Source organism: Engystomops pustulosus, chromosome 3 (assembly GCF_040894005.1).
Source record: "Engystomops pustulosus chromosome 3, aEngPut4.maternal, whole genome shotgun sequence".
NCBI lineage: Eukaryota > Metazoa > Chordata > Amphibia > Anura > Leptodactylidae > Engystomops > Engystomops pustulosus.
This window is the reverse complement of record NC_092413.1, coordinates 92,813,038-92,832,253: the sequence shown is the minus strand read 5'-3', so window position 1 is coordinate 92,832,253 and position 19,216 is coordinate 92,813,038. Positions and strand designations below refer to the sequence as shown.

The 19,216-nt window shown below is 38.8% G+C and overlaps 1 protein-coding gene across 1 annotated transcript in view; it reads right to left on the bottom strand.

Moving 5' to 3' along the window:
* Nucleotides 1-635: 635 nt before the first annotated feature.
* MAP3K5 (mitogen-activated protein kinase kinase kinase 5) overlaps nucleotides 636-19,216 on the bottom strand; it is an 83,155-nt gene continuing 64,574 nt past the window's right edge. The window contains exons 20-30 of the mRNA XM_072141446.1: nucleotides 16,892-17,069; nucleotides 16,628-16,648; nucleotides 15,884-16,061; nucleotides 15,316-15,484; nucleotides 11,962-12,147; nucleotides 10,705-10,810; nucleotides 10,186-10,426; nucleotides 9,011-9,123; nucleotides 7,002-7,114; nucleotides 5,249-5,325; nucleotides 636-1,324 (exon numbers count right to left, since the gene is read on the bottom strand). Of these exons, the coding sequence (XP_071997547.1) occupies nucleotides 1,261-1,324; nucleotides 5,249-5,325; nucleotides 7,002-7,114; nucleotides 9,011-9,123; nucleotides 10,186-10,426; nucleotides 10,705-10,810; nucleotides 11,962-12,147; nucleotides 15,316-15,484; nucleotides 15,884-16,061; nucleotides 16,628-16,648; nucleotides 16,892-17,069 (1,446 nt within the window). The 3' untranslated portion in view covers nucleotides 636-1,260. The remainder of the gene's footprint in view (nucleotides 1,325-5,248; nucleotides 5,326-7,001; nucleotides 7,115-9,010; nucleotides 9,124-10,185; nucleotides 10,427-10,704; nucleotides 10,811-11,961; nucleotides 12,148-15,315; nucleotides 15,485-15,883; nucleotides 16,062-16,627; nucleotides 16,649-16,891; nucleotides 17,070-19,216) is intronic.

Here is a 19,216-nt window from a genome sequence, read left to right as displayed (position 1 = left end):
ATACAATATGGTTGACCCTATAAGGGAATGCTACTTATCCTAGAAAACGGGGAGGTGCCATCTGGACCTGGTTATTTCTCTATTTTAGTGATTTTCTAATGCCCGACTGCCCACAGCAGAACTTTTGGAGTGACACATTGTAAACTTAATCATAAGGCAGGTTCTTTGGGACAGATCTATGTTTGTCATTGTAGCCCTTTAATAAATGTCCTTATGCTCTATTTGCTGTTTGAGATTTTTTTTTCAACAATTCACAAAAACATTGCAAAATAGTCTGCAGGAGACTTGGGCCAATAATTTGGCACCTTAACATCTTTAATATACCGTAATCAAAAATGATAAATGAAAATCAAAAACTATTCAAAATTAATTTCCCATGGAGGTCTGTATTTGAAATACTAAATAAAAGTGGAAATTAAAATTTCAGGCTAAACCAACTTCAGTGGAAATGCCTCAAGACAATAAAATGAGGCTCAGTAATGTGTGTGGCTCCGATGCATGTAGGAGCAGGCCCTCTCTATTATCACTGTGTTCAGTTCTATCCAGAAGACACTGACAGACTTGATGTATACCTCCCAGTGGCCGGGACAGTTGGGAGGTTTGGTTTTAATGTGGTAAAGAAATAAAGGAATACATTTTTTTTCTTTGTAGGAGCTTTTATTAGTGAGCTACAATAGCTTTAGAACAAGCCAACATTGATTCAGTGCACATACAGAATGTTGAACTGGTACAGTTTGATATTGTTGAAGTGAAAAATAAATGTACAATTATTCAAGGAAAATAAGTCTGTGCCCATCACTTAAAAGCAACAATAAAACAGTACATGACATAATGAAGAAGATAAAAGACATAAAATAGTAGAATAGTCCCTCCAACAAAGAACATAGGAGATATATATATATATATAAGTATGTATTTAGTGATAGAAAAAGAAACAAGACTGAAACCCACAATAACATTCACATATTATAAGTAACTCACATTCCAAAAATTGACAAATGACTGAAAGTTTGATTCTTTTGGTCATTCATCAGTAAAAGCAACAAGAGGTCACACTTTACAGTAAAATGGAAGAACTCTACGCCTTGAAACATAAAGACTACTTGATCTCTTGCATCCTATCAGAGGTTTCCCTAGGCAGCAGGACAGACTGTACTTGGGAATTTGCAATCATTTCACATTGTGAACAAATACTGGGATAAAGTGCAGCAGCATCTCTACCAGGAATTCTGGTTTTGGTAACTTCACCAGGGAGACATCTCATGAAGTCTGCTTTTCCCTGACGTCCACAATAGCCTTCCAGATTGCACACAATGTCCCACCCCTGTGAACACAGAGAATGTTAGTATTGAGATCTCAAGGATTTATTAAAAAAGAAAACAGTACATTCAAATTGTTGAGACAGAGCCATTTGACAATTCATTGCATTAAAAGCACATTAAAGAAAATCTACCACTTAGGTAGTCATTAAGTAAACTAAATATAAATACCGCTCGGGCTTTTTTTTTATCTCATATCTGCATTTGTCTTTATAAAGCTGTATTGCGGTAAAAAACCCCAAACTTAAAAATATGCTAATTATTGCCGGGCGCTCCGGTGCACCTCACACAGGCTGCCTGGTTCTCTTTCGTTCTCTAGTTACGCACACTACTGTGTGCAATCGTATTCATCCACTCCCTCCCACCACTATGCCACTATGCCACCACTATGATGTCACCGGTTTGCACTTGCAAGCCAGCTAATTTGGCTGCTTGAATGGGTGAAGGACGTGCGTAAGATTTCATAGATGGCATAGTGGTGGGAGCAGGGGCGTTGCTAGGGTGGTAAAAGTTCCGGGGCACAGGCCCCAATGCATATGTATACCACTTACAGTAATTCCCACTCCTGTACATAACCCCCTCACATTTGGTTGTGCCAATAACAACTTTACTGACAGTATATACAGCTACAGAAAACACAGGAGAAATCCCTACTTGTTACATCCAGTGACTGCAGGTGAAGTGCTCTCTATCTTCTCCATTAGGCCCTGCACCACCATGTCTCCTCCTCAGCCACGTTTCCTTCCTGTGCAGTTCACCACACAGACATGTTCTTCATTGGCCCTACATCTTGGTTCCCCGACAGTGTTATCCTGCTGATACCCCTAACAGTCTCCCCAAAAAATTGTAAGGCTATGTTCACACGTTTGCCTTGCATTTAAACAATACAAGACACCAGGTGCTTGTTACGGATTGCATGCGTTTCACTGGAAACACATAGGAGATCAAAAGGAGGCTTGTCCTAGTGCCATGTGAATGCGCCCCAAGAAATGTCCCAACAGCCCCCAGTAATGTCCCCCACACAACCCCCCAGTAATGTCCCCCCAACCCAGTATGTCCTCACAAAGCCCCCCAGTAATGTCCCCCACACATCCCCCCAGTAATGTCCCCCACACATCCCCCCAGTAATGTCCCCCACACATCCCTCCAGTAATGTCCCCCACACATCCCTCCAGTAATGTCCCCCACACATCCCTCCAGTAATGTCTCCTCACACATCCCTCCAGTAATGTCCTCACACAGCCCCCCAGTAAAGTCCCATACACAACCCAGTATGTCCTCACATATCTCCCCTGTAATGTCCCCCACACAGCCTCCCTGTAATGCGCCCCACACAGCCACATTGTAATGAATGAGGAGGAAAATGCCCATATACTGCCATACTGTAGTATGGCAGTATATGATAGGATCGATCAGACAACCTAGGGTTAAAGTACCCTAGGGAGTCTGAAAAATAGTAAAAATAAAAAAAAGTTTAAAAAAAAAAAATCTACTAAAAAAACCTAAAATTTCAAATTACCCCCCCTTTCCCTAGAACTGACATAAATATAAATAAACAGTAAAAATCATAAACACATTAGGTATCGACGCTTCCGAAAATGCCGATCTATCTAAATATGATAACGGTTTTTCACTGCGTTTAACCCCGTAATGGAAAATAGCGCCAAAAGTCGAAAATGGCACTTTTTTGCCATTTTGAAAAATATAAAAAACTCTATAAAAAGTGATCAAAAGTGACCTAAAAATGATATCAATGAAAGTATTATCAAATTTCGCAAAATATGACACCACCCACAGCTCCGTACACCTCACACACACCTCACACAGCCCCCCAGTAAAGTCCCATACACAACCCAGTATGTCCTCACATATCTCCCCTGTAATGTCCCCCACACAGCCTCCCTGTAATGCGCCCCACACAGCCACATTGTAATGAATGAGGAGGAAAATGCCCATATACTGCCATACTGTAGTATGGCAGTATATGATAGGATCGATCAGACAACCTAGGGTTAAAGTACCCTAGGGAGTCTGAAAAATAGTAAAAATAAAAAAAAGTTTAAAAAAAAAAATTCTACTAAAAAAACCTAAAATTTCAAATTACCCCCCCTTTCCCTAGAACTGACATAAATATAAATAAACAGTAAAAATCATAAACACATTAGGTATCGACGCTTCCGAAAATGCCGATCTATCTAAATATGATAACGGTTTTTCACTGCGTTTAACCCCGTAATGGAAAATAGCGCCAAAAGTCGAAAATGGCACTTTTTTGCCATTTTGAAAAATATAAAAACCTCTATAAAAAGTGATCAAAAGTGACCTAAAAATGATATCAATGAAAGTATTATCAAATTTCGCAAAATATGACACCACCCACAGCTCCGTACACCAAAGTATAAAAAAATTATTGGCGCCAGAAGATGGCAAAATAAAATTAAAAAAATATATATATTTTATACAGGAGGTTTTAATTTTTGTAAATGTATGAAAACATTATAAAACCTATACAAATTTGGGATCCCCTTAATCGTACCGACCCAAAGAATAAAGTAGACATGTCATTTGGGGCGCTCAGTGAAAGACGTAATATCCAAGCCCACAAGAAAATGCCGCAAATGCATTTTTTCACCATTCTCTTTGCATTTGGAATTTTTTTCCCGCTTCCGAGTACATGGCATGGAATATTTAATACCATCACTATGAAGTTATAGATTTTTGAAGGTGGGTAGTGAAAAATGGACATAAAAAAAACAGGAAAGGGCCCGGTCCTTAACCGGTTAAAAGTGGATATCTCCGGTTCTGTGCAGCATCCATACACAATCCCTATATCACAATCAAGGGGGAATTCTCCTGTTTAATATGAAACCATTGTGTCATTAGCCATCACGGTTCAGGATATATAGGGGTTTGAAATGTGCAGCCCCCAGCCTATCAGCTGAAGGCAGAATGAGCAAGGAGCTGCAGTAAAGGCTTAGCTAACGGTTTGCAGAAATGCAGAGGTACATGCACCCTCTGCATCTGTAGCTGACAAGGGGAAAGGGTGATGGATTGATGCTGTACATATTTATAACATATTTTGGTAAAAGTTTATTCAGTTTTACTACTTATTCAAAATAACTTTAATTGAAAAAATTATTTTTCACATTTGTAGTCATTTTTTGGCCAATTTTATCCTATCAAGTTAAAGTCTCATATATTATGAAAAAAATGAAAAAGTTAAAAAATTGTTTTGATATCTAAAGCTTTTAAAAAAAAATATAATAAAAAAGGGCATAGCAGAACTTCAAAAATTGACCTGCACATTCAGGTACCAATGACATTTAACCCCAATGGTCACAAAGGGGTTAATGAACATGTGCTCATAACCTGACATACAAGCAGGTGTTCTCATTACATATGACCTCAGGTTACAGTGATGTCAGCTTAAAATGGCCTGCAAAAGACTATCAATACTCAGCAATGCCACAGACAGCGCTGATCTGTTCTGTGTAGTCACCGTACCTCCACCGGACTTATTGTCATCTATGAGGACATCAATAAGTCCCCACACTGCAAGTGTGAAAGGGGCCATAGAAAGAACATCAAATATATCAGTCACTCGCAGTCTGGGTCATCTCCATGTGGCTTCTGTGTGAAACGTGTTCAGCTGGCTAGGAAAAATTCTATTTGTCTGGAAAACCTGTTAATATTATAGTTTATATATAATATTATAATATAAAGCATAGGAACTAAACATCTACAAAAACCTGGTCCCTCTGCAAGCAGGACGTGGAAACCATATTTCAAACTGCAGAGCTGAAATATTGCTGTTTAATAGTGATTATTGTTCTGATTGGAAACCATGTTAACCAGGTGCAATATCCACTCAGCTCATATAATAGTTTACAAGATTCAACAACGCACATGCAGTCTGTAGTACAAGTTACCTTAGATTCATGGATTTTAAATCATCTCGTGTAACATGCCACAGTATATCCTCCAGTGTATAGTCTTCTGCTAAAAACTGAAACAAAGCAGACATGCATTGAAGAGATATGCATTGTTCTCTTATTGAATGGCTGCAGGGTATTACACTAGTGGCCATAAGATATTAAATCCCAGCAGACCCTTAAATACCTTAAAGCGGTTGTCCAAAACCTTAAAAAAATTATATGTGGCCGGGCGGTGGCTGCTTAAAAAAATAAACATTTACTTATCTCTGCGGTCCATCTTGGCATCCCGCGATGCCGTCTCTCTTGTCCATGCCCTCAGCCGGCGAGAAGCTGAATTCAGCGGAGCTTCCGTGCCCTTGTAAACAAACAGGGGCATGGACCAGAGATACAGCAGCAAGGGACGCTGGAAGGGACCATGGAGATAAGTAATACCGTATATACTCGTGTACAAGCTTTTTCAGCACAAAAAATGTGCCCAGCAGAAGAAAGAAGACGGGTGCGGAAGCCTGAAGACGAGCCGCGCGGACATCGGGGCCACCGGAGGGTGAGTATATAAGTTTTTTTTTTTTTTTTTTAATGCTGGGGGCAAGCTGTATACTAGTGGGTGCAGGCTGTATACTACTGGGGGCAGGCTGTATGGGACAGGCTGTATTCTACTGGGGACTGGATGTATACTACTGGGGGCAAGCTGTATACTACTGGGGGCAGGCTGTATACTACTGGGGGCAGGCTGTATACTACTGGGGGCAGGCTGTATACTACTGGGGGCAGGCTGTATACTACTGGGGGCAGGCTGTATACTACTGGGGGCAAGCTGTATACTACTGGGGGCAAGCTGTACACTACTGGGGGCAAGCTGTACACTACTGGGGGCAAGCTGTATACTACTGGGGGCAGGCTGTATACTACTGGGGGCAGGCTGTATACTACTGGGGGCAAGCTGTATACTACTGGGGGCAAGATGTATACTACTGGGGGCAAGCTGTATACTACTGGGGGCAAGATGTATACTACTGGGGGCAAGATGTATACTACTGGGGGCAAGATGTATACTACTGGGGGCAAGATGTATACTACTGGGGGAAAGATGTATACTACTGGGGGCAGGCTGGGCTGGCTGTATACTATAGGGGGCTGGTTGGCTATATACTGGGGGGGTCTGTGACCAATGCACTTCCCACCCTCGGCTTATACTTGAGTCAATAGGTTTTCCCAGTTTTTGGTGGTAAAATTAGGGGTCTCTGCTTATACTCGGGTCGGCTTATACTCGAGTATATACGGTAGTTTATTTTTTTTAAGCAGCCCCCTCCCAGCCACATATACTTTTTTTTAAGTCTCGGATAACCCCTTTAAACTATAAGTGCCATTTTAATCTGCTTCCAGACAAGAAGGGTACGTAATTTTATGAACTGGAAGATGAGTACATCAACAAATCACTGTCTGTCTGTGTCTTCAAGAACTCAGAAAACAAAATTGCTTATTTAAACCATACGTTCATATGAACAACATATTTAACTTGGCAAGGGCCATCCTTTACAAACCAATGGGTTATTAATTACATGGTAAAGCAAGCATCTGCTTCCCTTGCTACTTGCTCAATGCTTAGTCATGTAGGGACCATTATATGTTCATTTTTATTATTAATCTCATGTACCATAAATTTTACTTATTTTCCAACATTGTATCAAAAAATCATGACACAATAACTGCCAGTTTGAACTGTAAAGCAAGCAGAGGTCTAAGATACCTTGTTGATTGTATCCTCATCAGCTCGATGTTGTTGCAGCCAGTAGACAAGCTCCAGGTCTTCACTGCATGTATTAGGGGCTCTTATGTGGGACACAGAAATACCAGGGATATCTGTACCAGAAAGTAACTTATTAGTATACTAATCATTTTTATTAAAACAGATTTTTTTTTTAACTCAAATTTGCCAGTGTTCTTGTCATAAATGGATAGCCCTTTAATGTAACCATTTTGTAGGGAAATGTGCAAAGCCATAAACAAATAAAATACACTGTATCTAGCTATATAAAAAAAAAATCTTAGCCGGTCAAACAACTTTGACAAAAAGTAAAATCTAGATAATACATTGAAACACATCAGGAGAAATTGCAGGTACAGGTACATGCATTTTGCCTTTATACATGCAGAAAACGCTATTAATGCTTCATGACGTATATAAGAGGCTAATTAATCATCAACAACCCTGACCCCCTCTATAAAAGCAGATGTTTTGGAAGTCTTCTGCAGTGATCTTATGAAGCATAATTTACAATGAGAAAGACATTCACAAGTGTAAAACATTCAAGACAATTTACAATATTTCCAAGAGTGGATGTCCCAGACATTCTGTGTATAATAGTGGCCATAATATTGTAAATGCCATGTAATGCTCAAAGAAATTGCAAAAACACAAAGCTAGATTTTACACCACTCAGGTAGGATGTTAAATGTTCAAGTTCATAATAGTATAATTAGAAAAAGACTAAACAGGTCTCATCACAGAAGCTGGATCTTAGACTTCCTGTACACACCATTCTGCATAGTCATAGACTTTGCTATGAAGAAAGGCTAAAAAGTAGTCAAGGAATAGGATCTGAGAAAAAAATTGAGGGTAAAGTAATTAATGTCAGCAGATCCTCGCATACCTATCATTCTGATGAGAGGGTCACTTTAATTTAGTACCTGCATAGCAAACTCTTGATAAAGTTCTGTAACAAAACTATACAAAATGTTGATGGACTGCTGATAATGCAACACTTTTGTCTGGTATAATAAGCTGATGGAGGGACTATTTTACAATAACAGTATTTCAAAGAACGAGCCTTAGCAAAAGTTGGCAGGTATTCAGCACCTTTTAAGGTCCATATGAGCAACTAAAATTTAAAACCAAATTGTCAAATCTCTTTTTTGCCTAATGTACTTATAAAGTAACTAAAATCTTTTTACCAGTAGGACTGTATTATGGAATACAAAAGAAAAGAGCTGCAAAGCCATCAATAAAATATATACTTTATTATGATCCTACACAAAATTGTACAAATATATATCCTATAGAAATCAAAACAAAGGGGAAACAAGTGGCCCCAGAATGGAATAGGGCATCCACAAAGAATATTGACCCCCCTTAATACGACCCAGAGTCAAAATATGCCTAGTAATTTAAAATAAATAGTCAAAAAGGTAAGATAATCAAGGGTAAGATAACTATTGTGCAGTGAAAAATGTAGTGAAAAACCGGAGTTACCTTCCAGCATCAAAGAATCCATGTCCCCACAATACATTACCCGAAAGCATGGTGATCATGGTGATGGGCAAACACAGGGCAATCAAGGGGGGCCAAATAGTACACCTGGTGGGTACTAGGCATATTTTGACTCTGGGGCTTATTAAGGAGGGATCAATGTATTCTATGGATGCCCTATTCCATTCTGGGGCCACTTGTTTCCCCTTTGTTTTGATTTTTCCATCTATATGATATATATTTGTACAATTTTTTGTAGGATCATAATAAAAGGATATTTTTTATTGACCTGTGCTATGGAATTTCCCACAGCCAAAATCTGAATCTAGCAGAGGAATTTGGAAAAAAGAGTTTCTAAATGCATGAGAAGAAAAACTCATTGCAAAAAATCAGCTAACTGCATCTTATTTTACTATAGCCACGAACTAGTACGACTTGTTTATTGCATACAGGTTTCATAGTGGGCAGTGCAGACACCCATTACATAAACATGCATTGCTTTTTCTTACTTATTGGCTTTGACCGTTGCAGAAGCCGTTTGATCTCTTGATCCTTTTCTTCAATAGCCTGTTGAATTAATGCTTGAAAATCCCTTTCTTTCTGTAACAGCTCCTCCAGAAGTCTGCATCAACAAATTGGATAGACATTACATTAAAATATCTAAGTGGAAAGCAATAGAATATAAACGGCATGTAAGACACTAGAATAGAATTTAAAGGGAGTGTTTCTTAGAAAGTCACTTGTGCGCAAAAGTTATTCTATTTGTGGTGGGGAGGGTTAAGAAACTTTGTGATACAGAAAAACTTTGACTACAAGAACATGGAGTAAGTTTCCTGGTCTCTTGTGAGCAATATTTACTGCATTGCAAAAAAGTCTTGCTACAAAATCTTCTAAACCGTCAGTAAATTTCTGAATCTTATCATGTACCGTATATTTTTCAGCACAAAAAATGTGCTGAAAAACGTCCCCTCGGCTTATACACGTGTCTATAACAAAACCCACTTAAAAAAAAATAACCCACTTAAAAAAAAAAAATAAACTTATATACTCACCCTCCGATGTCGGCGCGGCTCCCCGACTCCCGTCTTCTTTCTTCTCCGCGACTCCTCTTCTTTCTCCTCTCATGGACATCAGGGAGCCGTGCCGACATCGACAGGTGAGTATATAAGTTTTTTTCTTTTTTAAGTGCTGAGGGGGCTGTATGCTACATGGGGGCAGGCTGGCTGTATGCTACATGGGGGCAGGCTGGCTGTATGCTACATGGGGGCAGGCTGGCTGTATGCTACATGGGGGCAGGCTGGCTGTATGCTGCTAGGGGCTGGCTAGCTGTATACTACAGGGGGATGGTGGCTGTATACTACTGGGAGCTGGCTGACTATATACTACTGGGGGCTGGCTGGCTATATACTGGGGGGGGGGGGCTGTGACCAATGCATTTCCCACCCTCGGCTTATATTCGATTGTCAATTGTTTTTCGTGGTAAAATTAGGGATCTCGGGTTGTACTTGGGTCGGCTTATACTCAAGTATATACGGTATATCCCCACTATCCAAAAATATTAATATTTTATAAATAAAAGAATGAATGGACTTCAGAATTAGTAGACAAACTATGTTCACATGTAAATAAAAATATACTATTTTTAAAATCACTCGAGCTACATCTTACTCGTCAGTTTTCTTACCTGTTGGACTCAATCTTTAGTCTTCCAAGTTGCATACTAAGCACACGTTGAGCATTCTGTGAGTCATGGGACACTGTGGAACTGAGAGTACTCACTCCAGAAGTTTGCACATTATCTTCATTTACTGCAATAGGCACTTGGCTGACCTGTGTAGTGTGTACATTAGGGTCATCCTCCACCTCAATGTCATCTTGGTCGGCTGGGTCACTTTCGGAGGTAATGCTAAAATGTGGCCGCAGTTCTGAAAAGTCAAAGATAGATACACTTTTTGTAAACTTCTAGTTTCAATTGTATATCTATGATTGTATATCTATAGCTGAGAAATATATATTGTCCTGTAATAAACATCTAGTATTTCTAGTGTCTAGTCCAAAATATTTAAAAAGTCAAAATAAAAACAGAGGAGGTAAAAACTTCCTCCCACTGTACTTTGTGTAGTCCCATAAGCCTGCATGTAGTAGTAGCTATTTGGTGGGAGCAGCCCGAGGAGAAGGCACAATGGAACCTGATCTACATTACCTGGTACTAATATGGTAATCGCGGTTTGCACTGCCTTCCGAATGATACTGTCAAGAGCAAACATCCAGTGGGGCTTAATGTTGTGGTTGCGAAGAACTTTGTTGACCTGGTTAACAAAGAAAAAAAAGCACACAAATATACACTAATGTTAGGTGATTCCTAGACTTTTTACCTTTAACCTTATATAACCAATCTGACTATTTGGTTTTTTATTTGCACTGTGCAAACATTTTGTAGAATAAGAAGTAAGAAACCTGTAAATTACCAGCAAGATGTTGGCAAGTAAATGTGGGGGTTAAAGTTGCAAATCAATCAAATGCTTCCATATGAAGCAGTTTTATACAAACACAGGAATTGTTCAGACAAGTTTGGATGGATTTGGGGCACTTGGTTTGATGCAAATGAGACACATTATTCACCACATAAGACTCAGGGTGATTGTAGCAGAGGTAGAATCCGAATGTTGATGTTCGCCCTCTAAATGGCATGTCACTTATGTATAGGGAAAATGGTATGGGCCTCCTATGCCCTGGACCCTGGGGAACAGGTTAGGGGTACTTGGGCTATAGCTCAATAAAGTGGCACACACCCTATCAGACAGTCGGCCATATGATAATGATCTTTAAATGGCACCCACAGATCCACAGTTACCCGAATCATTTTGCGAGTTATGTTACGTTTCCTTTTATGTGTTATCCTGTTGCATTGCACTATGAAATGGCGCAGGCCTATAGTACATCAGTTATATAATGTACAACAGCCATTGAGATGCATATATTGTAATAGAGGCAGGTGGTAGGACAATTGAGCAATTGCAGAAAGGAAATGTATAAAATGTCCTAAATGAATTGCCTCATACAATATAATTATGTATAATGCAATTGCATTTTTATTGCATGATACTTCAATAAAACAGTTTAAAAAGAATGGGGGGGGTTTTAATTCAATGGTTTTTCAGAAATTTCTCGGAAAGTCTAAATAAAGTCACCACCGAGGACCATGGTGCTGGTTATTGATTGTTGGGGGATGGTTGGGAGGGTTAAAGGAATTTTTTGGCCTTAGAGATATGATCAATTTATTTTACATGGAAGGTTTATCGCTCTACTTTGTTTTATGTAGATTGTACAGAGGCAGCATTCATACCATTACAATTTACAATTATATTTACAATAATGTATACTTTATACAAAGTTATATTACAAAAAAAAGTAAAAAAAACTTGTCTTAGAAAGAGAACAGAATAACATTTCCACTCACCGCATCTTGAAAACCAAACAGGACCACTTGGACTTGACTAATGGCGTGACTATCAAAGTCAAGCTCCAGTTTGAGTTTTGAAAGAGTAGAAGCAATAATTTTCCTGTCAGTAGATCTCACAAACTCTCGTAAGCTTGTCACCAGGGTTGTAATATGTTCCCATTTTAATTTGGTTTCTTCTGTTCCCTTAACAGAAAATTGTGCAGTGTTATTAAGAAGTTTGCCAAGCAAGAAATCTCCCTGGACGTGGTGCAAAAAGGAAAATTAACAAGAGATGCATTTGAAGGTTTGTGCAAATGGTGGAAAAAACACCACATCCAAAGACCTGAATTCCAACCTAGAGTCATGGTTTCAACAAGTACCATATGCAAAGGCCAAATAAGAAACCATTACAGAAGAAAAGACAAAAAGAGGAACTGCTAATTTTTTGGGTCCTCAAGCAAGATAATGGGGTGAACCGTTATTATTTTTTGACAAGGGTGAACCAAAGGTGACACCTCTGGATCACCCTTGTCAAAAAATACAACATAAAAGCCTCGATTGACCACTGTTGTCAATTTTAATAATCATTTTTGGATGAGGGAATTTCTATCCGCTTTCTTTTTATATGCATCGAATAAAAGTTGGTACAGTCCTTGACACATCGTATTGTGTTGTATGAGATTTGGGCTACTGTCTCTTTACTGTAGTACTTTGGACCTCTAATTGAAAAATCCTGAGGATAGAACTTTCCATTCATTTCAAAAGATATTGTACAGTCTATGAAAAAAATGAAAGGGTGTAATAATGGTGAGTAGCAATGTATGCATGTTAAATGGTTAAAGGGAAACCATGAGAATACAATCTTTATTAACCCCTTAAGGACGCAGGGTTTTTTCACTCATTTCTCGCTCTTCACCTTCAAAAATCCATAACTTTTTCATTTTTACGTGTACAGAGCTGTGTGAGGGCTTATTTTGTGCGTAATAAATTTTACTTTCCCGTAATCTTATTTATTTTAACATGCCATGTACTGCGAAGCTGAAAAAAAATTCCAAATGTGGAAAAATTGAAAAAAAACCCCGTCACTTTCGTGTGGCCTCAGTTTTTACGACTTTGACTGTGCACTCAAAATAACACCTCAGCTTTATTCTTTGGTTCGGTGCGATCGCGGTGATACCAAATTTATACAGGTTTTATTGTCTTTTAATACAAAAATTAAAAGAATGTGTACAAAAAAGAAAAAAAAAATTTGGCCATCTTCTGAAGCTAATAACTTTTTCATACTTTGGCACACGGAGATGTGTGAGGTGTCATTTTTTGCGAAATGAGCCGACCTTTACATTGCTACCATTTTTAGGTCTGTGCGACATTTTGATCATTTTTATTCCATTTTTTATGCGATGTAAAAAGGTGTAAAAGTCGCATTTCGGACATTTGGGTGCCATTTCCCGTCTCTGAGGTCACCACCGGCCGTAACCGTTTTTATATTTTGATATTGGGCATTTTGGGATGCGGCGATACCTAATGTGTCTGTGATTTTTACTGTTTATTATGTTTTATATCAGTTCTAGCGAAAGGAAGGTGATTTGAATTTTTAATATTTTATTTATTTGTTTTTTCTTTTTTTCCCACTATTTCTTATACCATCTAGGGTACATTAACCCTAGATGGTCAGATCGCTCCTACCATATACTGCAATACTTCTGTATTGCAATATATGGCATTTTTGCAGCTCATTCATTACAATGAGCCACTGGCTCATTGTAACGAATCTGCAGATGCCAGATATCCTCGGGTCAAACGAAGACCCGAGGCTACCATGACAACCGGGGGCGCGGCGATCGCATCTATCGCCTACAGGGGGCTGGCTGGCCATCTATCGCCTACAGGGGGCTGGCTGGCCATCTATCGCCTACAGGGGGCTGGCTGGCCATCTATCGCCTACAGGGGGCTGGCTGGCCATCTATCGCCTACAGGGGGCTGGCTGGCCATCTATCGCCTACAGGGGGCTGGCTGGCCATCTATCGCCTACAGGGGGCTGGCTGGCCATCTATCGCCTACAGGGGGCTGGCTGGCCATCTATCGCCTACAGGGGGCTGGCTGGCCATCTATCGCCTACAGGGGGCTGGCTGGCCATCTATCGCCTACAGGGGGCTGGCTGGCCATCTATCGCCTACAGGGGGCTGGCTGGCCATCTATCGCCTACAGGGGGCTGGCTGGCCATCTATCTCCTACAGGGGGCTGGCTGGCCATCTATCTCCTACAGGGGGCTGGCTGGCCATCTATCTACTACAGGGGGCTGGCTGGCCATCTATCTACTACAGGGGGACTGGTTGGCCATCTATCTACTACAGGGGGCAGGCTGGCCATCTATCTACTACAGGGGGCAGGCTGGCCATCTATCTACTACAGGGGGCAGGCTGGCCATCTATCTACTACAGGGGGCAGGCTGGCCATCTATCTACTGCAGGGGGCTGGCTGGCCATCTATCTACTACAGGGGGCTGGCTGGCCATCTATCTACTACAGGGGGCTGGCTGGCCATCTATCTACTACAGGGGGCTGGCTATAAACTAGGAGGCTGTGACCAATGCATTTCCCACCCTTGGCTTATACTTGAGTCAATAGGTTTTCCCAGTTTTGGTGGCAAAATTAGGGGCCTCAACTTATACTCGAGTATATATAGAATGTGAAATTTTACCTGGCTCCCTGACAGATGCCTTGGCGGAGTCCCGAAAGGAAAATTCATGGCTTATCTGGCCCCTACTCTGCCCACATCCTCTCCTTGTACTGAGATGCCAGAGGGAGATTGTCATTTGAAATTCTCCGGGACTCAGGCTGTGGCATCTGGCTAGGAGCCAGTTAAAGTTTCACATAATTTGACAACACCATATAACACAGACATTTAGAAACCTGTCTCTTGATAAAAATAGAACTCTGGTAACAAGTTCACTATAAGCAACATGTAATAGAAGAAGAAAGACTAGAGTAGATTAACATGTACATTTGTGGAAGAAGCTCCATTGTAATTTCATTTACATCTCAGGTCTTTCTATTATTCAAACTACAGGAATCAAGGGGATCTGGTTATTGACAGCTCCATGTGTAATTGTACATACAGAGATGACTGTCAATCACGGATAGGCCGGACTCTCTACAGTTTCAAAGCAAAGGAAGAGCAGCTACATAAAATAATAAATGACAAGTTGCAGTGAATGTTTTTATGTCAATTATATATCAGTCCGATCAGGTGATCCTTCCCTATAACCTGTGTATTGCACTACATTTCACATTAACAGGTGCCCTTTAACTTTACATGCAATCTGTAACCATCTCTTGGTTATGAGATGTAATGCTTATCAAGTTACAATACCTGACCAAGAGCCTTCATCAGGTTTTTAACAACAGTATCCTGATCTTCAGTCAATATGCGATGGAGCGTAGCTCTTCGTTCACTGTCCTTCTTTAACATGAAGAATCCGGAGTCTCTTTCCTCTGGTGAGGGAGGAGCACTGTGATCTTCAAACAGTTCATCTGGAATTCTAATTTTGATAAATCATAATTACTGTGTACCAAGAGAGTAGCTTGATGAGACTTTTTGTTGCGGTTGAGATAACAAAAAAAAGTCTCAAAAAGAACCTTCCAGTTCAGCAAAAAAAAAAAGGACTTCTGTTTTGGTTCCATTAGCTAAGAAACTGAAGCAACGTGGCTGTGCTTCCAGATGTTCTACTGTAACGGCCACAACATCACAGAAACATAACAAAAGCTCTACAAGTTAAATAGACATAATTGCTAAACTTTTACCACCGTCTTTTTCTTTTGTTTTACTAAAATATTACCTCTGGATTTTGGAAAGCAATGCTCTTTAAAATGTAACTTTTACTATTAACTACTTTTTAATTAAAAAAATCGAAAAAGTAACATTAGGAATGTAGACTTACCCAAGAAAAAGACCTCTTTTTATTTTTCCATCTTTTTCAACACAAGATTTTGTCCTCGAAGTAAAAGTGAAAGGTTCTGATCTTAAATCTGTATCTGGTGATACTGATCCATATTCACTGCTACTACTTGTATCTTCCACCATGACTGGTATAGGCAATGATAAACTGCGAAGATATTCTGAACACAAGAAAGAGGACGTATATAGCTTTGACATGTTTCTGATTGTATATGTTTATTTTTTATCAGTTCTACTTTTCTTTTTTTAGTTTTAAGACCCCCAAGGGTACTATAACATTTGCGGGTCTGATCGTTTCTACCATATACTACAATACTACTGTTGCTATGGAACTCTAACTATATCAAACTGGAACTATATTATAGATATTGTCCAATGACAGTTCCTGGAGTCTCATACCGATTTCAGCCATGGGAACAGATTTTATATGTAAAAGGGTCTGCCTACCACTCTTGTGTTTTTTTGTGGATGTACATCCTTATTCTACTTATATGGAGTAAAGCAAGTTTTTAACTTTTCTACATTATTTGGCGTGCTGGATGATTTACGTTTTCATCTTCTACAGTATAAAGGGGTATACCACCTGGGCATGCACATGTAATGTAATTAATTCATCAGTCGTATGTATATATTTCTTTAATTGCATGTTATGAAAAAAAAAATAATAATTTGAAGATAATTTCCCACAAATGCAGCTATAGTGCTGTCCTTGGAAGCAAAGTCTTACCGTTTGTTCCAGGAGAAAGGGCTGTGAAAAGAAAAAAAAAAGAAAAAAATGTGAATATTTTAAAAGAAAATGAATTTTCCTTAGAACAGATCATCAATATCAGATCCCACTGTTCAGCAGTTCACATCTGCCCCCAGCAGAGCTAAAATCATAGACCTGATCAAATATTGATTCGTAAACAAATATTTGGATATTCTGAATTATAATTTTCTAATCACAGCAAATTCCATGTGCTGCAGGTATTTTATGAGGTTTGCAGATTACCTGACAGCTTAAGGTTGGATTTTCGTTTTTTACTTGAAACTTTCAAGAAATCATCCATAAGTAGCTCAGAAGCAGTAGCACGTTTCACAGGGTCGGGCTCAAAACACCTTAAAAGAAATGCCTTGGCCTCTGCCGACATAGATTCTGGGATTTCTGGATGGATTTTAAACATACCAACCTACAGAGTACAAAATATCACAATGCAATTGTTTATAGGATCAGGTTTGAAGTCTATACAATACATATTTTATTAAATGAAGGAGCAGGAAGTTATGTTTTATTGTTATGCCAAGGAACAAGACAACATATTTAAGTCATGACAGTGTTGCACTTTAAATGGCCATATCTCTTGAACCATAACCTCTAGAAACACACTTCTGGTGCCCTCTTAACCCCTTCACGACTGTCATATGGCTATACACGTCCTATTTGCACATACCCCATGCAGATACCACGTATATAAACGTCTTGACAGTTTCCCACTTTAAACAATCATATCTCCTGAACCATGGCAGAATCTCCACTTCAATATAATTTTGGGACTGTGTTTTCTAAGTGAAAGAGAACTTGAGATATTCACAGTTAGTTGAAATAAAAAAGTGATTTTAAAATACAGATCTTAATTCCTGATTGTAACTTTAAATGTGTTTTTAGGTGCCACAGACCAGAGATATTTTTTCCCATTCTTAGTTAATGCAAATTCTATAAAAGTATAGTGTTATTAATAAAATTATTTTATCAATTTAAAGTCTCATGTATCATGAACAACAAACAAATTAAAAAGTGTTATGATATGTAAAGCGGTTCCAAAGATATCATTTAACCCTTTTCCTGCCAAGGACATATCTCCTAACTTTTCACAGGGAGGCATATGTATAGCAAAGGACATATGTGATATGTCCTTACTTCAAAGGGCTGGAACAAAGTCTCTGTGTTGCCTAGAAACACACTTCTTTTTTTACTACAAAAGAGGAGAATCTCTTCTTTCAAAAGAATCCAAATTAGTGTTTCTATTGAGAATTAAATTGAGAATTTTGGGTGAGATTTTTATATACCAAAAAATCCCTCCTGACAGCACTATAACAGCTAATATCTAATGCCTTATATTTCGTGATCGTTTTTTACAAAAATTTAATGAAACGATGAACATTCGATCCTACATATGGCTACATATTAACACTGCAACCCAGAACATGTAGATAAAGCTATATGTAACACGAAAAACACACAAAACGTTCCTGAATAAAGTTTTTATTTCACACCATCCTCCATTATTTATACCTATGTTATGGCGTTCTTACTCAAATTCTTATGAAGTGCGGAGGGATCTGTTATTGTGCGGATAATACAAAGGTGCACATCTAAAAGTGACTTTTGTTATCTCATTAGCTTGGTTAATGGATATATAGGGTTTTATTTGGGTAACTGTTGTGTAAGAAAGAATACAATAATATATCTGTGTGAAACTCATTGCAATTTTCTGCAAAAAATGTTTGGTGCTCCCTGTTTATTTAAATTTCCCTTTGCTGCATATTTTGGTGAGTATACACATGTGTGGTACATATGAACTCCTCACATTTCTTTTTTTGGAAAGTATATTTTCTTTATATAAGTATTATGGATCTGTACATACTTTAGTGGAAATTTTCTATTTTCATGTAATTTTTTCATTTTATTATAATTTGCTGCAAAGTTGCATGAAGGTTGTCATGTGTAGGAATTTAAATTTTTTTTATATACATTGTAGGCGGTGATTTTTGAAAAAAAAAAAAAGAGATTTTGACAGAATGGGAGCTTCTTAATTGATTAATTCCTTTATTTATATAGCGCACACAAATTACGCAGCGCTGCACAGAGCTTGCCATCGGTTCTTACTATGTGTGTAATATATTATTACACAGATAGAAACACATTTGTGGATTGCAACCAAATGGTTTTCTGTTTTCGCATTTTTGGGAGAGTAAATTCTGGAAGATGTTTTGTATTGTGGAATATTTAATTCTGCTCACTTTCTGTTATTATTTTTAAATGCCTATCTGTGTAAATCTCAGCTTTGATGTGATTATTATGTACAGACTGTCAACTGTTAATCAAGGCAAATGCAACAGTGGATATCTCCGGTTTCATCTAGAAACACAATCCTGATATTATATGGAATGGGAGATTCTGCTCTATCAGGAGATGTGACCGTTTGAAGTGAGCTGAAGGCCTTTTAGTAAACCTGGTGTGCAAGACACTGGAGGGAAGGGTAAAAGGACCAATGAAAGCAGACTTTGTAAATCCCTCCCATTGAGTTGCAATTTAGTCATAAAAGTGACCTAGGCA